Consider the following 25,810-nt stretch of genomic DNA (forward strand, 5'->3'; position numbering starts at 1 on the left):
ATGTCATTTGCTCGACTGCTGAGTCTTCTGGGCGGATCCTCCACCCTGAAGCGGGCGTCTGATTGGCCTCTTGCACAGTCTTGTAAGCCACTCGGTAGAGGCCGGCAAGGGTGCCCTATGCCTCGGCTAGCGTTTCACTTGGGATGTTCCCCCGGCTTCCTGCAGTGTTGAACCAACGTCTTAGGCTGGAACCCTAGCTTCCCTGCCACCCCTTAGTGACACGGCTCCCGTGTCTTCTTCGGCCGCTGTTACCTCGCGGCTTGCGCTGCTGATATCGCCTCTTTCATCCTGGCAGGGGTGGGTTACGATGGCGAGCTCTCTTGGCCGGTGGGCAGGGCTGCTACCCGAGTTTGTGCCCACTTATGAGCCCGCCGCTGTGTCAGCAACCTGCGGTCTCTTATTCTTCCTGGCTGCTGGTAGAGCCATCTTCTTCGTGCTGCCATCTTGGTGGTCCTTGCGTGATCGCCACGCACGCCAGGACAGTCTCGTAAAGTTCCCAAGAGACACGCCTTGCCAGACAACTAAACATTTATCTTATTAACCACTGAGTCATCAAGCTACTGTCAACAACAGTTGTTCCGCATTCAACCCAAACCTAGACAGCCGCAGACATATTCAAACTGATACAAGTGTCCGCACAAGAATTTCTTAACTTTAAAGTCTTCTCGGATGATGGAAAGTGTTGGTGAATACAGAATCAAATGGATTGACAGTAATGTATCGGCAATAGAGACAATGAAATGAGATGAGGTGCTACTGGAGCACTTGTGCAACATCCTTCATGTTTCCCCGCGAGACACGCCCAAGAGGCGAGTGATCTCATCACTGTACAAGGTGTGGTCTCGGCAAGGAAGTGATCTGTGTGGCACTGCAGGTGAGTCGCTCACCAGTGAGAGCAACGAGACCTGCCCGTGTCCTAGGAGGGGAGTGTCTCTCCAGGCACTCTGTGGTGTGTCTATGGCGAGTGATCTCACCACTGGACCAGTTGTGTCTCGGCAAGGAAGTGATCTGTGTGGCACTACAGGTGAGTCGCTCACCAGTGAGAGCAACGAGACCTGCCCGTGTCCTAGGAGGGGAGTGTCTCTCCAGGCACTCTGTGGTGTGTCTATGGCGAGTGATCTCACCACTGGACCAGTTGTGTCTCGGCAAGGAAGTGATCTGTGTGGCACTACAGGTGAGTCGCTCACCAGTGAGAGCAACGAGACCTGCCCGTGTCCTAGGAGGGGAGTGTCTCTCCAGGCACTCTGTGGTGTGTCTATGGCGAGTGATCTCACCACTGGACCAGTTGTGTCTCGGCAAGGAAGTGATCTGTGTGGCACTACAGGTGAGTCGCTCACCAGTGAGAGCAACGAGACCTGCCCGTGTCCTAGGAGGGGAGTGTCTCTCCAGGCACTCTGTGGTGTGTCTATGGCGAGTGATCTCACCACTGGACCAGTTGTGTCTCGGCAAGGAAGTGATCTGTGTGGCACTACAGGTAAGTCGCTCACCAGTGAGAGCAACGAGACCTGCCCGTGTCCTAGGAGGGGAGTGTCTCTCCAGGCACTCTGTGGTGTGTCTATGGCGAGTGATCTCACCACTGGACCAGTTGTGTCTCGGCAAGGAAGTGATCTGTGTGGCACTACAGGTGAGTCGCTCACCAGTGAGAGCAACGAGACCTGCCCGTGTCCTAGGAGGGGAGTGTCTCTCCAGGCACTCTGTGGTGTGTCTATGGCGAGTGATCTCACCACTGGACCAGTTGTGTCTCGGCAAGGAAGTGATCTGTGTGGCACTACAGGTGAGTCGCTCACCAGTGAGAGCAACGAGACCTGCCCGTGTCCTAGGAGGGGAGTGTCTCTCCAGGCACTCTGTGGTGTGTCTATGGCGAGTGATCTCACCACTGGACCAGTTGTGTCTCGGCAAGGAAGTGATCTGTGTGGCACTACAGGTGAGTCGCTCACCAGTGAGAGCAACGAGACCTGCCCGTGTCCTAGGAGGGGAATGTCTCTCCAGACACTCTGTGGCGTGTCTATGGCGAGTGATCTCACCACTGGACCAGTGTGGTCTCGGCAAGGAAGTGATCTATGTTGCACTGCAAGTATGTCCCTCACCAGTGAGAACAACGAGACCTGCCCGTGTCCTAGGAGGGGAGTGACTCTCCAGTCCCTCTGTGGCGTGTCTATGGCGAGTGATCTCACAACTGGAGCTGCAGATGGTGTTACTGGAAGAGTGTGTGCCCACCTCAGATGACCCGAATGTGCCGCAGTGCGAGATCAGCCCGCTGGAGGTGCGGCTGGAGCCGGGCGCCAGGGAGATGCTGCACGCCGTGCGCGCGCTGCTGCTGGCCGCCCACTGGCACCAGTTCACTGCCCTCGTCGACTACTCGGCCTCTTCCTCGCTGCTGCTGCGGCGCGACCTCGCCTCCATCTTCAGCGCCGCGCCGCTGTCGCCCACCATCCACGGCATCCGCGCCGACGCTCCGCACCAGGCCCTCTTCAGGTGGGCATCACCCTTCAGTCACCGTTCACCTGTGGATTACTTTGGGTTTCGACTGCCACGGCTCAACGCATCTTGCCAAACGTTATCTGCTACTATGGGTAAAATGTTCTCAAAGAGCCTACATATTGTTTTTTCTTGCTTTAACCAATCGTATTTGGAATTGCCCTGAATGGAATTTCAAGCTTGGCTTCTGGGTTGTAGCCGTGTCTTTGGCGAATGATTCACCAACGTTTCGGTCCGACATCGCAGTCGCCATCATCAGGGAGCAGTTACCTACCTAGTAGGTAAACTGCTCCCTGATGATGGCGACTGGAATTTTTGACCGGAACGTCGGTGAATTATTTGCCAAGGACACGGCTACTACCCAGAAGCCAAGCTACTTCAGACAATGGCCGTGAAAGCCTGCGAACATTATTAATTACTTTGGTTTTTATGTGGCTCCGTTTAGATTGCCACGGTCCAATGTGTGTTGCCAAAAGTTATCTTTTACTCTGTTCTCAAAAAGACTACATATTTGTTTGTTTTTTTTAGCATTAACCAATCGTATTTGGAATTGCCCTGAATGGAATTTCAAGTTTGGCTTCTGGGTTGTAGCCGTGTCTTTGGTGAATGATTCACCAACGTTTCGGTCCAACATTGCAGTCACCATCATCAGGGAGCAGTTACCTAATGAGGTTCTTACCAGTTGTCCTGCCTGGTGAGAACCTCAGTAGGTACCCGCTCCCTTGATGATGGCGACTGCAGTGTCGACCGAAACGCTGGTGAATCATTCGCCAAGAACACGGCTACAACCCAGAAGCCAAGTTACTTCAGACAATGGCCGTGAAAGCCTGCGAACATTATTGCCCTGAATGATTAGATAATTTATTCAGATGATTGCTTCAGGTAAGTAGACTTCCAAGACAGTAGTTTGAGCTGGTCACCAACTTGGTGTTGATAAATCATTACGTCATGTTGGAGGTGGGGCACTACAATACACTATCACCAGAAGAACCTCCGAACTCCTATATATAAGTGTGTAAGAGTTGCTCGGATGGAATTTTGTTATTATTAAAATTATTGCTGTTGTGACACACCGCTCTTGAAAGTTCTGCCCTAGAACACTTTCAATATTCGTGAAGTTAGTTGGGATTTTTCACTAATGGATAACATTGTAGAAATATTTCTCTTGTGTGGTAGATATGCTTTTAGCACTACTTTTTAGCTCTGAAAGGTATTCTTCAAAAAAATTTTTCGCGATTCTTACCAAGTTATTTCATCTCATGTAGGAGTGGCCTTCCTGGAAGTTCTTCATTCAAAGATAATGTTCATTTCCATATGTTTTATGACATAATATATAGATAGCCATTACCTTGTTATTTCTCATCCACTGCTTACTTACCATAATATAACTGCAATATAAACAAAATAATAAAAAAAATCAAACAACCTATCTTATATTACTCAGTGTCAGCTGTGATGCAAGAACAAATACAGATTAAAACCTTCTCAAATTCTAGACATAAATACAAATGATCTTGTAATCATTATAATGTGAAGGTTTCATGGTTCTTACATTTTGACTTCACCGAAATGTAGTAAAATTAAATGTAAGATATTAACACTCTAAAGTTTTCCAACATCAAAATTAAACATTGTAAAATGAGGTAACGAATGTTTAATTAACCTGGTGAAAAAGAAAAAATATATATATTGTGTTATGTAACTGCATAGGTATAATCTTAACATATTAACTCGTGTATATATGATCTTATAATATATAACAGAATATTAAAATAATTGTTTTTAAGGCAATATTAGATTTAGACAGTGCAAGAGACGTTATGTATTTTTGATACTTATAAAACATAGGTATGCTGTGTGTTTGAGTAACAGGCGATTTGCCTAACGGCGGTTTGCCTAAACATGAATTCGTTACGGCGATTTGCCTAAAGTCATTTCGCCTAAAGGCGTTTTGCCTTATGGCGATTTGCCTAACGGTGTTTTGCCTAACGGCGATTTGCCTAACGGCGATTTGCCTAATGGCGATTTGCCTAACGGCGTTTTGCCAAAACGTCGTTTTGCCTAATATTAGGCAAAACGCCTTTAGGCAAAACGACACATGCCCGTGTAGTTCGGCACGTATCATGGATGTGTGTTGATGATAGAGGTGGGTCGAAAAGTATCAACCTGATACTTTGTCACTGATACGCGCCTATCAGGAACGGCAAACGAGTACACTTGAAAAGTATCAAGTACTTTAGTATCAGTTAAGAATTCGCCTGGAACTACACCACGGCCAACGTGCGCAGTACCCGATCGCAGATGACGGTCACTTGGGCGGAGCTTGTGAAAGGGGAGGGAGCAGGAACGACGAATAAGGGATAAAGAGGGAAATAATGTAGGGGAGGAAGCGCAGGGGAAGGCGTTGAAGGAGAGGCGCAAAGCGAAATTGTTACGAGTCGTTTGGTTATTGTCCCACATCAAAGTACGCTCAGTGCGCAGTGCGTGCACAGTCTCTTTCATTAATAAAACTAATGAAATTTTAATATTAAAAATTACATTAATACAAGATATAATATTTATATTTGTGCACCTAACAGCTATGAAAATGCAAATAAATTCTCATTTGACACTAATAACAGATGTAATCAACATATGGACTTTTTTTTTCGAAAACAATTAGTAACTAGTGTTTTCATACATTAGAAGATTACGATTTTATAAAAAATTAAACATTAGTGAGCATACTATATCAATGTTTACGTTTCAAATGTTTCTTCAGATTAGTCGATGATGATTTATAACTCAGTTTTTGTTTACACAAATTACAATTAGCAAACTCATTATTTTCCGTAAAAAAATTCCACACAAATGAAATCTTTTTCCTGCACTTATCCATTCCTTATTTCACTATAAAAATACTAACTACAAAGCATGACTACCCGCAACTATGTACGTGGTGGTAATTAATACACGGCCAGGACGAACTGCAGTGAATGTTGAATTGATTGATACTGTCTGTATCAGGCGGGCATGAGAGTAACAGAGGTAGAGAATTACCGGGCGTGATAAATAATGTATTTGAAACACCGATACCTTTTTACGCTGGTGATGACGGCACGGAGGATGTGTACCCTGTAACGAGAATGCTGATACCTTGTCGCTTCCTGGGACCGCTACTGCTCTGATACAAAAGTATCAGAGACTTGTAACTAGGTACATTACTGTATCAGTATCAGGTTTGAACAGATACCGAAAATTGCTGTAACAACCCACCTCTAGTTGATGATGCCAGCACATGTTCCCCGTACACGTGGCTGACGAAGGGAGGGTGTTCCCCAGGCGGCTGGCCGACGTGTCGCGCGCCACGCGCGGCGTGGTCGTGCTCATCTGCGACCTGCGCACGGCCGAGCGCATCACCTCGGAGGCCCGCCGCCTCAACATGATGGACGGCCACTTCGTGTGGCTGTGGGTGGACACCAGCTCGCCGGCCGCCCCGCCGCCGCGGCAGAACGCGACGAGGGGGCGCGCCTACCGCCGGCCGTGGCGCGTGGACCACGACGACCCGGCCAGGCGGCGCCAGGCGCTCGAGGACGCCCTGCTGCGCGGCGGGTCGCCGTGGGACGACGCCTCCGACTCGCTGCCCGTGGGGCTGCTGGCGCTGCGGCCCCGCCCCACGAGGCTGGACCGCCAGCTGGTGCGCGGCGCCGCCAAGGTGCTCGTGGACGCAGTGCGGCGCGTCGCCACCCAGTGCGTCGAGGCGCTGCCGGCGCCTTCTGCCGAGGAGTACCGCGCCAGCTGCTGGGAGGCGCCCCCGGCCGCCTACCGCAACTTCTCCGCCTTGTTCGTCAGGTGAGGTTCACGGAGTGCTGATAGCGTCCGCCTCCCGCAAGTTCTCCGCCTTGTTCGTCAGGTGAGGTTCACGGAGTGCTGATAGCATCTGCCTTGTTCGTCAGGTGAGGTTCATAGAGTGATCACCACGTTCCACTTACACACGATTAAACCACCGTTACTCCAACACAATCTGAATAAGTCCAGAGTTCCCAGCCAGCTCGATAGTTGTTATCCTTTCTGTGAGTTTTTTCAGTCAATTAGATGTTCACTTGCCTTGAACATAGCTAACTACATAAATGTTCTAGTATAAAACATGTCAAAATAAATAGGTCCAAATTTATTGCCTGAAAAATTTCTCCCACAGAGGAATCAAAAGTTTTCATATCAGGAAGAACACTGTGATTGGTAAAGTGATAACATGACACTTACGTTATGTTTTAATCAATAACCCCCACAATTGAAGCAGACAAACCAATTTATCAGAAGCACGTCAGTGCTCACATATACACAGGACTGCGACACATAAGTTAGATAATGATTTTTTATATTTTTCTAAATTTTTTGATTTAGTTTATTTTGTGCAGGCACTCCTGCCGTATGTTGAAGTTAATCGATTTCATCATTCTATTAAATTGGAAATTGTTAGAAATTAAAAAAAAAAAAAACATAAAATTCTATGGAACTATTCTAGTTTTTTTTTAAGGGGATGTTTTATGTTTCTATGATAACAAGGCTTTTATAGATAGAAACACCTAATTAATGACTCAATTAAGCGCTAATGGGGGAAGAATGGGCGATGGGATATGGTAAGGAAACAACCCAGCAAAAAACAAAAATTAGGGTGGCCCTGTTTACTACTCACACTTGTAAACAATAGTAAAATGACTTCCAAATTTCAGTGAATAACCATTATTTTTAGGTAATTCATGTTAATTAACTAAAAATAAATAAATAGCAGGTTTTTAAATACCTTTTCACTCAGAACGTCGCAACTTATCTGTTTACCGGCGCAAACGCGATTTAAAATCGGCTGATAAAACAAGATGGCAGAACAAGAAATTCAAAGTTGACAGTGAGGGATAAAAAGACTGAGTTTCATTCCAAAAAAAAAAAATCGTTTCATGATGTATAATTCATGGCAGTTTTTATTTTTTATTTTTAATCCCGACAATCCCGGGTTTAGGACATTTATGTCCCGAATGCTTCGGTACTGGAAATGTGCGGGATCCACCAAGTCCCGTGTCTCCCCCCCCCCCCCCCCGCAAGGGGTGGAGGACCATCTGGCACACGTTACTAAGAGCCGGGACTTCGCGGTCTGTGACACTCACCCGGGAGAGATAGAGAGAAAGAGAGAGGGAGAGAGAGAGGGAGAGAGAGAGGGAGAGAGAGGGAGAGAGAGGGAGAGAGAGAGAGAGACGCCCCGTGCAATCACCGAGACGCCCGGAGCAGAGAGCAGGCTGGGGTTATCGCCCGCCGATTGAAGTACTTCCAGAAACAAAACCTGCCTTTAATGAGGAGGAGAAAGTTGGAGATAAGTACTGCAACCTTCCCTCTTTCCCCCTCCCCCAAAACCCCCCTTCTCCATCAGACGTAGCAGCTGGGCTGCTAGTAATTAAAGACCCGGAGCGCATTTCGTTAATTATGAGGGAAGAGAAAAATAAAACTGGCGAAGGGGGATCGTCGTGCGCGGGAAAATGTCTTCTCGGACTCCGCGGCTGTGGAGTGTTAGCAGCTTTCATGACCTCCCGTGTTGTTATTGCTTGAACACAGGTGTTCGAGGTGAAACGTCCTTTTTTGACGTGACAACGACTAATAAATCGATGAACGCCGGGTGCACGCACATAAATGTGTCCCGTTACGCACATTGTCCCGTTGCGCTATGTCCCGTTACGCTCATTGTACGCTTGCGCCGCATCTATCTCTCTTCTACTCGATTGGAACAACCATCGAGTTGACTTTTTCGAGGCACATTAAACTTGAAACACTCCAATTCGTTTCCTACTTTTCCTATCATCGTCCTATCCTTAACATAATAACACAGATTGGAAGAAGTTAAATAGCAAACATGGATAAAAGTTATAGTTAAAGTAATAAACATATTTGAATTAATGAGTGCAAATAAAAGTAAATTTATCAATTAAATTGTAGATTTTCATTTCACTCCTTCTTTGTATCCATAGAAAATTGTGATAATTCAATAAAAAAGATTCAATTTTATTCATAAAAGTATGCAATCATTTCATCAATGTTTTGTTATGACGTTGTCACGTTAAACTATCGTCCGTAAACCGACTTTACAGACAACCAATTTTTGAAGTGAAAACTTCTTAAGCCGTGTTGAGCGATTTTTTGGTAGGGGCAAAACTCATGGGTTCGCGTCACCGACATGCTAGTGACGTGTTGCGCCAGACTGGCGACGCGCACCGATCATGTGTACGTGTATACGCATATATACACTCATACATTGTATATACTCGACTGTATCATGTGCGTGTTGGATTTTTTTTTTGCATGGGCAAAAATCTTGTGAGTTCGCATCACCGACATGCTGTAGTAGCAGTAAGCGAAGTTAATTTGACCACGTGAATACATGACCTAGGTCTGACATCACTGGTAAGTCATAGCTAGGGACACCTGTATTTCGCGATTTTCATTTCGTGTCAAGGTATTTCACTAAACACTGTAGCTTTTTCTAAGAGTCGTGGCAAATTGTGAGGGTGCAGCAGTACGGTGACCACATTCTCATTGGCCCCGTCAAGAGCGGGACGACGCCTCTCACCGACCTCAGCCAATAACCACAGGAGAAAAGCTACAGTATTTTGTGAAATACCTTGACACGAAATGAAATCGCGAAATACAGGTGTCCCTAGTCATAGCTAGAGACCCGGAAATTTCGCGGATTCATTTAGTCGCAAACTAGAATGCAAACCTCCACACTCTCGCACTGTGTTCATGATTGGACCGCAGTTATCTGGACACGCCCGTCTACGACCGTGAGCCAACGATGCCCAGCTAGGAGAGAAGTAAGCGAATCAGGTAGTGCCAAATAACAAGGATAAAAATGTTCTCGCTAAGAAATCAACCAATGGTAAAGTAAACATAGGTCGAGCACATCTATAACTTTGAATTCTATCCTGAGGCCAGAAGAATCCGCGAAATTTCCGGGTCTCTAGTCATAGCTAGGTAATGAATTTTTACGTAATTTTGACATACCACTGTAATCTGTTGTGGCTAAAAAAAAAAAAACTGATGTGAGGATAAATGGTATCATGCTGACGTCGACCGAGACCCCGGGGTGGGTGGTGGTGGGGGTGGTGTGCGCAGGGAGCTGCGCGCCAGGATCGCTGACGCGATGGCGGGTCGCAAGAGCGACAAGTCGCTGGTCGCGGTCTTCGACGTGCTGAACCTGGTGCCGGAGGGCGAGGGCGACTACGACGCCGCCGCCCCCGCCGCCGCCGACAGGCCGCCGCCCGCCCCAGGTGAGCCCGCCCCCACCTCCACCGCGAGCCGGCCGGAGTGCATTGTGCATTCTCCACGCAACACCTACTGTTTCACGACAACAACAATTAGTATATGAAATGCTCAACACAGGGCCGGTGCAAGGTAAATTGGCGCCCTAGGCGAAAAACCTTAATGCCCCCACCCCCGCCGGACACTACAAAAAAAATTTCCTTGCCTCAAAATACATCACGTAAGCCCAAGATTTTGTCAACAATCAAATGTAAGCAGGCTTGTGTTTTTTTTTTTTTTTTTTACTTTTTTACTTATTACAAATCGTAAACAGGTCACCGTGGACTTTAAATAATTACTAATGTCAATATAAACATTCCAAACTGTTACAAAAATCAATTTTCATCTAGTTTCAATGATCGTAAAACATATTATATCAGCTGTTATGTGTCGTGCTGCGCCGCCCCCAGCTACTTGGCGCCCTAGGCGGTTGCCTAGTTCGCCTATATGGACGCGCCGGCCCTGGCTCAACAGCTAATATCTAGAACTGAAACATACTTTTAACTTTCATAACAATAATTTTCGCAGGCTTTCACGGCCTATGTCTGAAGTAGCTTGGCTCCTGGGTTGTAGCCGCGTCCTTGGCGAATAATTCGCCCACGTTTCTGGTCGAAAATTGCAGTCGCCATCATCAGGGAGCAGTTACCTAACTTGTAGGTAACTTGTAGGTAACTTGTAGGTAACTTATAGGTAACTTGTAGTTACCTACAAGTTAGGTAACTGCTACCTGATGATGGCGGACTGCAAATTTTCGCCCGAAAAGTCGGTGAATTATTCTCCAAGGACGCGGCTACAACCCAGAAGTCAAGCTATTTTCATATAACAATAACAAAAAAAAAAGTACTAATTACTATAGTTAGTGTTTTTATTACGTCAAGTAAAGTTTGTGTTTAAAGATGAGAAAAAAAGCATGCAGCATTCTATTTATTGTTGTCCCCCTTGTTGTATTTCGCATTGTGAACGGATTTCCTCGCTAAAACCGACCGTTTAGACCAGGTAATTCGCCCGGTTGCTTCCAATTATCGCAGTTAGCGCTTATCCTCGAACACGCGCACGGGTGGAGCTCGCGGGCGGGTAATTGGTTGTTTCAATTTCCGCCGTCAAACCCCGAGCGCTTGTGCGTGCAGAGTTGGCGCCTGTCCCGGCTGGCAGGAGCTGCTAGTCTTTAAGCGGGCCAATCAGCGCTTCGCTGCACTGCCTTGCTTTATGGAGGGAAGAGGGGGTTTGAGCTACCCTGAGAGTACGTCCATAAAATAATGTCACACTTTTCAATGACATTATAACAGTTTAATTTAGACTATTTACAACAAATCATTAGGGCTATGCAGATTTCGCGAAAAGATTTTGAGACCAGCTGAAAGTTAAAACACTCTAGCATCGTCTGTGTTTCGTGATTGGTGCGAGTTTCTCCCAGATACATATCGATTGTAACAACACCAATTTTTGAGGGTTACTGTGTACTTTTTTTATTTGTGCGACTTGGTGCCTTCTTGCACCACACGTTGGACCTTGGGACAGTGCTGCGATCTGTGGACTAAACGGACAGTTACGCATCATCATGGCGTCGGTTCGAATGTTGATGTATGTGCTCGAACACCAATCAGAGTAATTCAGTGCGGAAGCAAACGCGTCTTGAATGGTTCGGCCAAATAAGGCAATGACTTCTCTCGCAGACGGCCGCCAATCACAAGGAAGAAACCACAAGTGCGGGTATACCTTGTGGCAGTCTAATAGGTGTGCAGATCTTTTCGCGAAAAATGCCTGCCCCTACAAATCATACGTCAAATTGAAGGCAAAAAACTAACCTAGTTTTTTCCTTCTTCCACATCCAACCTGAAGTCCAATTCTTCCCACACTTTGGTTAACACGTCCGGTTGTCACAGCTTCGTTGATTGTCAGAAGTAATGCAACATCAGCTAATACCAGGCAAACACATACCATTCAAAGATAATTCACTTTATTTTGGTAGCCACATATTATGTAGTATGGCATACCATGAATACTGCTTCTTCGACTTACTTATTTGTTACAAAAAAAGTATTAAGTTTTTATTTTTGCATTTAAATCTCTTTTACTATGCAATTAGTCTTCAAGTAGTTAAATCATCGTTATAAAGCTAACATTTTGTCTTCCACCCGAGGATTTTTTATGCTAGTAGTTTTGGGCCCAACCGACAGACAGCGTCACATGTTGCGCAAAACATGGTTTGAGTTTCTACTGTAAGGGCGCGGTTACGTGGGACTCTGAACTACTTCAGGTAAACATGTTACTCTTTTGCGTACAGTTACATACATTCTGACCAGGTTTCGCTCGAGGCTATTTCTCATCCAACCGAAACAGGTTAGATAAATAGTTCGGATCGACATCACTTCTGTTCTACATTAGCCTCTGGTTGGTTGTCGGCTGTTGAGAGTACAAGCAGTACTTTGCGAGAAAACAAAAAAAGCATGATTGAGAATGTCCCTGACACACGTTCGTGTGATATTTTACCGACGGCAACAAAAATTTCAACAGGTAAATCATTTTGTTGTTTTTAAATTGATGCTGAAAGTAATTCTTTAACAGAGGTAGGATTGCTCAAATAAATAGGATCCACAACACGATGACGACAGTAAACAATCTGTTTTGGAGTTGAACAAACTTTATGACTATAGCCGTGTGACAGTAACACTTTTCCGTTTGTTTACCTAAACCTGTTATCCTGAAAGAGTGGGGCGTTCTGTGTAACCGCACCGCAAAAGACGCACTCGTTCTGTGGGGAGTGTGCCTGAGGGTGGTTGAGGGTGCCTGAGGGTGGTTGAGGGTGGCTGAGGTTGGCTAAGGGTGGCCGAGGGTGGATGAGGGTGGATGAGGGTGGCCGAGAGTATCTAAGGGTGGCCGAGGGTGGATGAGGGTGGATGAGGGTGGCTGAGAGTAGCTGAGGGTTGGCCGAGGGTGGCTGAAAATGGTTGAGTGTGGCTAAGGGTGGTTGAGGGTGGTTGTGGGTGGTTTTGGGTTACCGAGGGTGGCCGAAGGTGGCCGAGGGTAGCCGAGGGTGGCCGAGGATAGCCGAGGGTGGCCGAGGGTGGTCGAGGGTAGCCGAGCGTGGCTGAGGCGCGCCGTGCTCCCAGACGAGGAGCTGGCGTGGCGGGCGGTGGGCGATACGGCAGGCCGCTCTGTGCGCCTCGACACCATCGTGTGGCCGGGCGGGGACCTGGTGGCGGCGGGGCCGGCGGCGCGCGCCAAGAGCGTGTTCCGCGTCGTGACGGCGCTGGCGCCGCCCTTCGTGATGGAGGGCGAGCTGGACGAGGACGGCCAGTGCCTGCGCGGCCTGCCGTGCCACCGCGTGCTCAGCTCCGACAAGGACAACCTCACGCTCGTCTTCAACGAGGTGGAGACCCAGGAGCGTCAGGAGGAGGGCGACGAGGCGGCCAGCGAGTCGCCGCTGCCCGAGCCGCCGGACGCCTCCAGGTGCGGCGCGCTCCCTCCCTCGCCCAGGCACTTGCTGGTCCCTCATTATCCCATTTTCCTGCATGTCAAGGCATGAATAATATCTCCCATACCCTTCTATACCTTGTTGCAACCACATGTTCACTAGCAGGCTCTGTTCACGCAGGCGACTACAACTGTCATTTGTCACGAGTGTTGACTTCAACAAGCAGCCAAAGCCAAGTCCTACGCCATTTCGAACTGAAAGTAAAGTTTAGCGCGGCATGACTTGATGTAAGCTTTTGAACACACGCCATTGTTAAACACATGTATGTCTGTAGAAGAAAACTACAAAAAACCAAAAGACAAAAAAAAACACAAATTAAGCAAAAACATTGCTGTTGCATATATCCTGTTGACAACAGCAATTTTTTGCTTAATTTGTGTTTTTTTGTCTTTTAGTTTTTTGTAGTTTTCTTGTACAGACATGTATGAGTTTAGCAATGGCATATGTCCGAAAGCTTACATCAAGTCATGCACTCCCATTGCACAAATCTTTCAAAGATAATTAGCACGGTAGATTCATTGAAACTATCTGAAAGTGCAAGATGGCGAGGGTCAGACTCCAGTCTGGAAGCCAGGCTGACGCCGGGTGTTGCAGGCACCGCACGAGCTGCTGCTACGGCCTCACCATGGACCTCCTGGAGAACCTCGCGCAGGAGCTGGAGTTCGACTTCCACCTGTACGTGGTGCCGGACGGCGCGTTCGGCAGCCGCCAGGCGGCGGGCAACGCCTCCAAGTGGGACGGCGTGGTGGGCGACCTGGTGTCGGGGGCGGCGCACATGGCCTTCGCGGCGCTGAGCGTGACGAGCGCGCGCTCCGAGGTCATCGACTACTCGGCGCCCTACATCTACAGCGGCGTGTCGTTCCTGGCGGCGCCCACGCAGCGCAGTGAGATCCCCCTGCTGGCCTTCCTGCTGCCCTTCAGCCCCGAGCTGTGGATCGCCATCTTCACGTCGCTCAACATCACCGCCATGGCGGTCGCCGTCTACGAGTGGCTCAGCCCCTTCGGCCTGAACCCGTGGGGGAGGCAGCGCAGCAAGAACTTCAGCATCGCGTCGGCGCTGTGGGTGATGTGGGGCCTGCTGTGCGGACACCTGGTCGCCTTCAAGGCGCCCAAGTCCTGGCCCAACAAGTTCCTCATCAACGTGTGGGGCGGCTTCTCCGTCATCTTCGTGGCCTCGTACACGGCCAACATCGCGGCGCTCATCGCGGGGCTGTTCTTCCACAACACCGTCGGCAACTACCACGACCGCAGCGTGAGTGCCGTCCAGCCCTGGCCTTCCTCTCCAACTGGGCCTTTCCGCTTCGATCACGACACTCCCAGTACATGTCACATGTTAGCTAGCCGTCGTAGTCTTCGATTTACCCCATCCACCTCCATTCATTTAATAACTATTGATTAATTCTTCTTCTGTTCTTAGTATTTCGGAAAAAAATTTTTTACCGATATTCTCCCCGCCAAGATAAGTGAAAACAAACAACGTTACTTTTAATTCTAGAGCCCTCATATGTTGTCTCATTCGTGCACATATCTATCTCTTGTGAGAGGTACGTGTACGTTCATAGTCCTCACATGACAAGCTACCTGCAAGCTTGTCGCGAAAAGTTCGAATACAGCTTGCCTACCCAGTAGAACACATTTAAATATTGTTTATGAATTCATTCAGGTTAGCGCTGGAAATAGTCTGCAAGCCCAGTTCAACATTAAGAAAATTTACAACTAGAACTACGGGCCCTCGCAATAACATTTTGAACTTGAACCAGGCTACATCAATTTTGAAATGGCAAGCTTGTTCAGCAATGTATTATATTTCATGGCAATCTGCAACCTGGTAACGAATTTGATGCAGGGCCAGAGATATTTGAGTGTATTGATGGTGAATGTGTATCATCAGGATTCTCAAATCTCAGAAAGGGAGGAACTTGTAAGTCGCTTTAATTTAATGCAGGGCCAGAGATATTTGAGTGTATTGATAGTGAATGTGTATTCATCAGGATTCTCAAATCTCGGAAAGGGAGGAACTTGTAAGTCGCTTATTTCATCTGGTATTGCCATTAACTTAAAATACCCCCCAAAAAAATCTCTTTGAAACTCTGAATGATATTATTTGGCAGTGAGGTGGGGCATTCAGACCTGCACTTGGAGAATCTCTTTGAAACTCTGCACGATATTATTTGGCTGTTAGACCCGGACTCGGAACTTGAACTCTGGCCTCGTGTCGCAGCTGCTGAGCCAGCGGGTGGGCGCGCCCAGGTCGTCCGCGGCCGACTACTACGTGCACCGCGCCAACCAGCACCTCTGGGAGCACATGCAGAGGTTCATGGTGCGAGACATCGAGGAGGGCATTCACTACCTCAGGTCAGCCTCCTCCGAGACCTTGCTTCTGTCCGTGTGCTCCCCAGAACCAACCTTTCCCCCAAAAACCACGTGCCTGTATGGTGTTCTTTCATCGGGTCCCCAGTCCACGTGTTAGCAAACGAGTGTGTTTCCTTGTCTGTGTAAAACAAAATCCGGTAAATTTAATTCTAAAACCTACACTTTTATCCAATAAAATTTACTGGAAATTCGCAGACATGTACCTAGTATGTTTGGACAACATCAAGAAGCACAAAATGTGCGAGCGGCAGAAGAATTATTCAGAGACTCAGAATTCCATTCCATCGGTCAAGAGTGAAAAATGTATCTACCACTAACCAGGAATCCTACTAGCATGTAAAATTTAAAATCGTTCAGTTGCTGAGTACTTCTTTCTCCTCGCGACTGAATGATTTTAAATTTTACATGTTCGTAGGATTCCTGGTTAGTGACAGTACATTTTTCACTCTTGACCGATGGAATGTAATCCCATGTCTCTGAATCATTTTTCTGCCTCTCACATTTTATAATTCTGATTATCATGTAGGAATTACACCAAATTAAGAGTCTTGGTTTATTTTCTGCAGTTTAAAATGCTAGGAGTCGTTGATATTTCTTAGTTCAGTCAAGGTACGTATCAAGGTTAGAATGCTAGGAGACATTCATATTTCTTAGTTCAGTCAAGGTAAGAAGCAATGTTAAAATGCTAGGAGTCATTCATATTTCTCAGTTCAGTCAAGGTAAGAAGCAAGGTTAAAATGCTAGGAGTCATTCATGTTTCTTAGTTCAGTCAAGGTAAGAAGCAAGGTTAGAATGCTAGGAGACATTCATATTTCTTAGTTCAGTCAAGGTAAGAAGCAATGTTAAAATGCTAGGAGTCATTCATATTTCTCAGTTCAGTCAAGGTAAGAAGCAAGGTTAAAATGCTAGTAGTCATTCATATTTCCTAGTTCAGTCAAGGTAAGCAGCAAGGTTAAAATGCTAGGAGTCATTCATGTTTCTTAGTTCAGTCACGGTAAGAAGCAAGGTTAAAAGTTGGAACTGGGACACATTCACCCGTAGCAATAGACAAAGCTGTCCTTTCAGTGAGATCTACCGCCAACCCTGCGAGTCCCTAGCACGTGCACTTGCAGGAACGGGACCTTGGACATTCTGATCGCGGACACGGCCATCTTGGATTACTACCGCGCCACGGACCACGGCTGCAAACTGCAGAAGATAGGGGACGCCATCAACGAGGACACATACGCTGTAGGCATGGCTAAAGGCTTCCCGCTTAAGGTACGTTCACGAACCTGACATCACGTTCGCTGCCAGTTCAAAACTTGTGGAATAAATTAGCTGCATTAGTTTTAATCCACTTGCTTGCCCTGGTATTAAATACAGCCATGCCGGCAACAGAGATAAAGGCACGTTTTGTTGTTGTTGTTGTTAGTAATGATGGGGAGCAGGGCCGTATGCAAGTGATAATGAAAGGTTATACCCCCTCCAACATTAAAATACTAAAAAAACTAATCATTAAAATTTAAAAAAAGGAAATAATTTGAAAGCAAACAGCAGGCAAAGTGGTTCTCCTCCTCCCCTCCACCCCAGAAATAAAATTCTGCATATGCACCTGGTGTCGAGTCCCCCACCTTCCGAGTCGCAGAATTTTGAACTAGAGTCGCTCTGCATCTGTCATTCCCTGAAGGTAGGCGTAAATTGAAGCTTACTAGAATGCTGCAGTTACAGATGTGCCTCTGGTGGGCCAAACAGAATAAACTTTAAAAAAATTGCACCAGTATACATATATGATCAAATCATGATGGGTTAGCTTCTAAAATTCCCAAGAGGGTCTATCAGAATTAAAGTATTCCAGAAGGAGCTGGTATCCCAACTAGCACAATTGTTATTTTACCTTTCCAATTTTAAGGAACATTTCGGATTAATAGCTGTGAAAGTTGTTTGTTGTGTTGAATGTATAATATAAACTGAAAATTGTGGCGTAAATTGAATGGTGGGGTTAAAGAAGAAATCATCCCTCCCAAAATAATATAGAACAGGTGTTACTCTAACCGATGAATTTGATGTATGGTGTTAATATATTTAATAATTTTCTGCTGAAAAAATGGGTTATATACCTAGTGAAATAAACAGCACTAATGTGGTCATACAGGATGAATAGGATATGATTATGAATTTTCACCTACTTTACCAGCATTTTTGTGGCAATTATTGTAGGATTATAATTTTGTAGTATCCGCCCCTATTTATAGTGGTAATCGGATCCATGTTCATCTTCGGTGGCTTAATGTCACTGATTTTACAATTACATCTGAATAATCTCACTTCTGCCCAAATGAAAGCTGCTGATTCGCTAGCTTAATACTGACAGACCATTCCCAGATAGAAAAACAAGAATATCCAGGCTAGGCGATAAGCCTACAATTTTAATAAGTATGTGCTTGTTACTTTACTGTCTGACTCCAAAATATCTTAACGTTAATTTTTAGCTTAATTCATCCGTGAGCATGAAGAATCATGAATTTCTAGCCTTAAAGCTAAGGATAAGATTGCAGAGTGATTTAATAAATAACCAATTCTGTGACAGCATTAATGGTTTGGCCTAAGCTTATGTTAATAACACTATGTCTATTCTGCTAGAAAATTTTGTTTGTTATGTATATGGCTTTATTTCTTGTCGACATTCAGGTCAATCATTACAGATAAAATCTGTTACAGCATATACTAAATTAATTGGGTAGCGAATTAACGATGAACTGTAGTTACAAAATTTCAGTTTTTTAAGGAAACCCTGAAAAAAATTAGAATTAAGGAACCAGGATACAAAACTAATCTCTCCCGAACATGGGTTTACTGTTTTACCGGTGTACCGATTAACTTTTTGCAAGTACATTGAAACTTTGTCGGTACGTTAACATACTCTAGGGGTGTGTATGTATGTATGTATGATGTGTAGGGAATGGTAGCAGAGCGTTGTTTTGGATGTTGGTTGCAGGACACTATATCGGCTGTGATTTCCAAGTACTCGAACAATGGCTACATGGACATCCTGCAGGAGAAGTGGTACGGCGCACTGCCGTGCTTCAAGATCGACATGGACATAGCTCAGCCACGGCCCCTCGGCGTGGCTGCCGTAGCAGGTGAGAGCTAGCTTCCGTCACCCCGTGTTTTGATGCCACGTGGTTACGCACATGAAGTTCAGATTACATGATTCGTATTCAATGTTGTGTGTTCAGGCTAAACTTATTTACTTTCTTTGTAGTCTATGATGTGTAAAACACAAGTAGGGAACAAAACACATTACAAAATCAAAATTGAAGTGTCATAGTTCTAAAACTAAAAGCTGCAACAAAGGAATCATTCCTATGACCTTGTTACCAAACATTATGTTTTTGTGCAGTTTGACGAGCTGATCCACATGTGTGCTGAAGGTATGGCAGTTTTAAGTTATATTGGGCTTGAAATAATGCATTTCATACATGTGCTAGTCAGCAGTTTATCAATCATGACATTTCCAGTGGGTCGAATACAGAGTAAATTCTCAAGCTCGAACCTCCTATTGAGGGACTGAGGCTACTCACTCATGTGAGGGATGTGCAGGGTCTAATATGAAGTATATTCTCAAGCTCGAACCTCTTATTAAGGGGCTGAGGGTACTTGCTCACGTGAGGGATTGTCACGTGTGTGTGGGTGTGTGTGCAGGGGTGTTCCTGCTACTCGGGCTGGGCGTTGTCATGGGCTGCCTCATCCTGCTGTTCGAGCATCTCTTCTACCGCTACACACTGCCCATCCTGCGACACAAGCCCAAGGGCACCATCTGGAGGAGCCGAAACATCATGTTCTTCAGCCAGGTACGCTTTCCCTTTCCCCCTCCTCATTCATTGTTTTCATCTGTGCCAACCCACTCTATCTGCCTCTACGTCATTGCCGTTCAAAGTGGGTGGGGATCCTAGTAGGAACACCAGAATGTCTTTCCTGGATATCACAGTGGGTTTTATTGAGGATATGTACTCTTCCCGTAGGATATTTTGTCACTGCTGACTTTATGAGAATCTTTTGGACCAGTGGAATGTGGTCCAGTTCACTCTTTAGTCTTATCTTGGTAATTTGATCCATAGTCGCCCAAATTATGTCTGCTGGACTGAGGCACAGCTGAAGAAGCAGCACGGGCAAATAAGTATGCCACACTTAAAAAGTTTTTTCCAAATTCAGTGCACCCAGAGTCAACTAATTAATTGATCGTGTGTTTCAGAAGCTGTACCGGTTCATCAACTGCGTGGAGCTGGTGTCCCCCCACCACGCGGCGAGGGAGCTGGTGCACACTCTGCGGCAGGGCCAGATCACCAGCCTCTTCCAGAAGAGTGTCAAGCGGGTAGGCTACACTTACCCTCTCTCTCTTTCTCTACAAACAAGTTAGCTTCCAAAATTAAATACCTACCTGCATTTGAAAACCATTTACTTGGCGTGTTGAAGAAAAACTCTAAAAAGCAAAATCACCAGTGTGTCTATATTTGCAGACATTTTACACAAATCATTGTTACATGTGAGAAATACATGTCCGGAAAGAATGTCCCAATTAATTAAATACAGTTTTATTTATTTACTAATTAATAATTACACCATCAGTTAAATCATAACAATCTAAATGTCTGTCCACGGATTGATCACACCTTCATAGGTCCACTTTCTCGACAATGGCTCTCTCTACTGCTTGTCTTCTTAGCGTCCACATCTGTCCCGACACACTGCCTCGCAAAACTCCCTCGTCCGCCGCGCACACAACACCACCCCCGAATGCTTCGGTCTCGGGAGCACCAATCCTCGCACACGAAGCCAATCTGTCGTCGTCCGCTATCGCTCACCAAAGGGTGGCTGTCATCGCTCCGAGGATCCGCCAGTCTCTCACTCACTGCCTCGCAGGCCGACCCCGCAGTTTGCAACTCCTCTCAGTCCCGCTCTGGAAAGGGAAGCCTTCATTTTGCAGACGAGAGAGCCACACCCGAAGTTCATGCTCGCTTTTTTGTTTACATGATTTCACAGTATCTTTAATGTAGCTATCCTAACCAAATCAACCGTCTACTATGTTTTAAAGTATTTATAATGTAGCTAACCTAACCTAATTGACCATTAGTTAACATGAGTTACAATGAACCAAAAAAAAACCGAAGATTCACGATCGGGCGTTTGGCTCTCTCGTCTGTGAAAAGAAGGCTTCCCCTCTGGAAAGGTCTCGCAGCCCTTCGAAGTGTCGCGTCATCAGAGTTCCCGACTGAACTCTCGAAGCTCCGAGAACAGTGGCGTCCTAGTTACGCCACTTCCCGCGGACGGGTCTCTGGAAAGGTGCAGAACCCTCTGGGGAGGCAGAGAGAGGCACCGCGCTAGTCAGGTTGCCCTGCCGGTATGAGACGGGTGACCGCCAGTGTGACACGTCCCTCACGCATGTTGGTGTGGTGACCGACCGGCCAGTCCCGTAGACAGCCACGCCGTAACAGTCTTTATAAAATTTTTTGGAACATGCGAATGAGTAATATCTTTTAATTTATTTGTAACTAGCTAATTCCCGGCATGCACTGCAATGCTTCAATCAATTTTTCTTTGTACTTTGTTTGAAGCATGTAGGTACACAATTGCAAAGCATGTTCTCTAATTCTCTATTCCTCTATGTATAATTCTATATCTCATTATCTATATGTATACCTCTCTCTCTATCTCTGTGTTTCTCTCTACATATATAAATCTATATCTCCCTCTATATCTCTATATCTCTCCAGTATAAGTATACCTATATCTATATATGTCACTCTATAACAATTAAAATATTAAAAATTCTATGTTTTTATCTAAATTTTTATGTCTTTTTACCTGTCACAGGTTGCACATAGGTACCTATAAAAAAACACGCGTGTATTCGAATGCAAGATTGTGTCAAAATTTCAAAGCAATCGGGGAATAACCTTCTGAGATAAGATTTTGAAGGAATGAACATTTACCATTTTATTTATATATTAGCTATTTTTATAGTAATTTATAAGATCTTATTTTTTTATCTTGCTAAAGCCTTTTTTTCATTTACCTTCACTTCAATAGTTATCTGCAAATATATTTAACACTTTTATTTTGTTGAATGGTGGTTTCACTCGTCGCTTAGCTTTCTTATGTCCCGTATGCAAGTTTATAGTAACTATTTTATACAAAACTCAAGGCACTTTCCATGTGGCTTTATTTTGAAAAAAAAATCTAAGAAGACGGGATTCAATTTTCCTTTAGCTGTTGTGCATTTAACGGTGCTACGTAAAGAGTAGCTGTTGCGCACTTAACGGTGCTGCGTAAATAGCAGCTGTTGTGCACTTGAACGGTGCTACGTAAAGAGTAGCTGTTGTTCACTCAAAGAGTTGTGCTACGTAAAGAGTGAACACCACAAATTCAGTTGCAGTGTGTTTCGGTGCGCGCACTCTGAGGTCGCCGCTGTTGATTGGAAACCGTTTGTTTCAGAAGGAACACGAACAGCGACGACGCCGCAAAAGCAAGGCCCAGTTCTTCGAGATGATCCAGGAGATACGCAGGTACGTCGACCCCCCCCCCCCCCCTCCCCAGCTCCCACAGCTGTAGTGGCTTCAGAGCGGACGTGGATTAAGCTACAGTAATCGCCTACAAACACGTGCTGCCGGGTCATCTGAACAAAGGGTGTGAATGCATGTCCGATAACTTGAGCTCTTGAAAATTAAGACGGATCACTACTTTAATCTACCAATTATGGCTCTAATTAGAACTTGGTAGAGTGTGCGCGGCAATATCATCTTTCCCTCGTGATGTTCTCTATTGCATGGATTCAAAAAATTTTCAAAAAAAGAAACCACGTATTCATTAAACACAAAAAAAAATGTATTGCGAAGCAGTTGCTGACAGTATTTCCGCAGATGCTCTTTGTCAGGCTATGTTTATTTAATCAGCCTTTTAAAATCTTGTAAATTCTGAGAATTTTAAAAGGCTCGGTGAAAGTATTTTTTTTCCCTGAATGAAACCAAATCATATAATATAGTAGCCAGTAAGATAGACTTTAAAACTGTGCCCCACCTTTTTATCATGCTTCCAGATAACAAGGGGACAAATGCAGGAGACATAAGGGGTAGGTAAAAGGAAAGATACTAGAGAAGTAAGTTAGCTTTAAGTTTCCTAGTTAGATTGCCAGCAATTGAACAATGCACATGTTGTGTGTGTCACTAATTAAAGAAATATACAATAACTCTGGTAAAAATAACAACACAATTTTATTTCATCAGGTATAGGGGTATAAGATACATAAAGGCCGCAGAAGCGGTGGATACAGGTTTGCGCCGTCGGCAAAACGACAACATATTGTACCCTCAGTATTTCCGTAAAGTAGACCGACAAATAATCCCCAAAATCACTCAAGAACAACCTTCAGTTATATTATCTGAACGACTATACCACTGTCCATGTACACAAAATTTCCAAAAGCATTTCACAAATATGGTTAACTTATTTTGCTTTAATATATAATATATACATAAATACTAAATGACAGGTAAGCTGAAGGATAAATAATTATAATTAAGTATTTGGAATTTCTTATCTCCGCCGGGTTTAATGAAAAGAGAAAGTTAAAGAGTATAGAATAAAAGTATTTTCGGATTTAAAAAAAAAAATTTAACTCGTATCGCCCAACTACATATTTACCAAACATTACAAAAATTCAACATCAATGACAAAACAACTCACAGAGAACAAATAAACTGTTATGGGGAATCCTACGTGAGTTGGTCCGGACACAGACATGCCACGCTATCTAGTTTAGGAAAACAAAAAAAAATCGCTAATACTGATTATCCTAGTAAGGAAAACGGGTCTAACTGTTTAAAATATTGAATTGTCATCGGTCCTTGATAAGTATGCCAAATTTCGAGTGAATCCGACGTTTTGAAGGGGGTCAAAATCATGTTCAAAGTTTCCGTTACATACTAACACACATATGTATGAAGCTAATAAAAGCGTATTAAAAATTTCTGGTGTTCCGATCTTTTCAACGTCGTCATTTAATGTTATTCTGAAGATATAAAAAAGAACTGAAGGACTGGAAGTTTGACTTTTGCTGGCCGAAATTGTTAAAAAATTCAAATTTATATTTGTGCCAAAAATACTAATTGGCATCACACAGGAGAGGCCTAAAAAATGTTTTAAATCACACAGACAAAATATATAAATAATACACGGAGTTACACATTTCTTTACAATTAGATATCATTTTCATTTATCTGCAGTAAATAATAATAAGGAAGTATATTCTTAAAATATTAATAAACAATAAAAAAAAAAACACGTGATTTTAGACTGAGTCCCTTTCGCCCCAGGGTGATTCAATTCTATTGCACCAAATTATCACATTTGAATGTTTTAGCAATTTTGAAGCACTATGAAACTACAAGTGATGTCGGGAGGAGCATGGTGGGAGGTGGTGGTGCGGCCGGCAGGGTGCAGCAGGAGGAGCGCGACCAGCCGCCCATCCTGGAGGAGCCGGAGCACGAGGTGTCGCCCGAGCCCCGGCCCAGCCCGCGCCCGCGCAACAGCCTGCTGAGCCCGTCGCTGCTGCCGGGCCGCGCGCACGGCCTCTTCTCGCCGCGCGCCGCCCGCAGCCCCGCCGGCGCGCGCCGCTTCAGCAGCGACACCGTGTTCGCGCCGCTGCGCGCGCACCTCGAGTGCCCCTCGGCCGCCGTGGGCCGCCGCCTCAGCAAGGGCGCCAGCCCCTGCGGCAGCCCGCCCGACGCCAGCGCGCGGCGCCTGGACGCGCCCCGCCCGCGCCTGCTGCACGTGGGCTCGGCGCAGGACGTGGCCGCCGTGGGCGCGCGCCTCAGCGCCGCCGGCGCCCGGGACAGCCTCAGCAGCTCCGACCTGAGCTCGCGGCGGTCGCGCTCCCGCAGCCCGCTCCCCCCGCTGCCGGGCGACCGCGAGGACCCGCCCCGCCACAAGCCGCGCGACCGGGCGCGCTCCGACACGGGCAAGCCCCCCTCCAGGAGCCTGCCGCGCCCCGGGACCCGCTCCGACCTCAACAGCCGCAGCCGCAGCCTCGAGGCGCAGGGCGACGACCGGCCCAAGAAGCCGTGCGAGTCCATCGTCGAGGTGAGCGTCACGTGCTGCGACAGCTCGCCCGAGGACTCCCCGCCGGCGCGGCCCGCGAGGCGGCCCCTGCTGCGCCGCCGCAGCCACCAGCCGCGCCTGGAGACGGCGGAGGCCCGCGCGCTGCTGGCGCCCGCCGCCGAGGGCCCCGACGAGGTGTTCGCCGTGCCGCCCCCGCCGCCGCCGCCCAGCTGCAGCCCGCGCGAGCCCGCCGCGCCGTCCCCGCTCGCGCGCCTCAGCAAGGACGAGCTGCTGGAGCTGTGGCGCAGCTCCGAGACGGAGCTCCGCAGCCTCCTGCTGCGCGCCATCCGCGCCAAGGACGTGGACGACCCCCCGTGAGGCCCCCGGCTCGCCCGCCGGATCTCTGTCCTCCTCGCCACGCGGGACGTTGCCCGCGCCCGACCGCCCGTGGGCCGCAGCGCTAGGGGTGCGCTCTCACTTTTCTAGTTCACTCACTAGAGTTAGTTCACGTACAAATGGGATTGTACTCTAGTCGACCGAGTAGTTGGATGATGTTTTGGTTGGCACTTGATAGGTGTAGATTGCTACTGCGGCTGCGAGAGCGTCGCGGCGACACGGCTGGATTGTTTCTTTCGTTACCGTGGAACAGCAGTGAAATTTACGGGTGTAACATAATTTTTGATGAAACGTTCAAAGACTCAAAGCCTTTTAAGTTCTGTTTTATCACACTTTCTTTGTAAGTGAAATATTTTAAAGGAAAATTTTATGGTACAGCATTCATCAGGATCCATAGAAATTTATTAACATTACTTTTATCTCGTTTCGTGTGCAATATCTTGTGCCTAAATTTCATTTTACATGTTTTTCGAATACCAGCAACCATATTGGCTGCTCTGTAGAATTAATTATTCTTAGGCAATCAGCATTACCTATATTATTTTAAAACTTGCACCCGTTCATTTCTTATGTTTTCATTTATTTTCCTATCGGTCAGTAATAAAAATAATTATTGTGGTGGTTTCGTGGAAGTGGAACCATTAATACGCTTTATAGAAATAGTTAATAAATATAATATTTATTTACCAC

General features: G+C 46.2%; 1 protein-coding gene across 1 annotated transcript; it reads left to right on the forward strand.

Moving 5' to 3' along the window:
* LOC134535392 (uncharacterized) lies at positions 1–25,466 on the forward strand. The gene is made up of 17 exons (XM_063374466.1): positions 1–82; positions 875–1,024; positions 1,175–1,324; positions 1,625–1,774; positions 1,821–1,924; positions 2,243–2,475; positions 5,800–6,309; positions 9,616–9,770; positions 12,912–13,251; positions 13,871–14,528; positions 15,498–15,631; positions 16,762–16,909; positions 18,627–18,771; positions 19,334–19,482; positions 19,884–20,003; positions 22,124–22,194; positions 24,121–25,466. Exons 1-17 carry the CDS (start codon positions 1–3, stop codon positions 25,100–25,102), a joined length of 4,281 nt encoding a protein of 1,426 aa, XP_063230536.1. The 3' UTR covers positions 25,103–25,466.
* The last annotated feature ends 344 nt before the right edge of the window (positions 25,467–25,810 follow it).

This window comes from Bacillus rossius, chromosome 8, assembly GCF_032445375.1.
Source record: "Bacillus rossius redtenbacheri isolate Brsri chromosome 8, Brsri_v3, whole genome shotgun sequence".
Lineage (NCBI taxonomy): Eukaryota > Metazoa > Arthropoda > Insecta > Phasmatodea > Bacillidae > Bacillus > Bacillus rossius.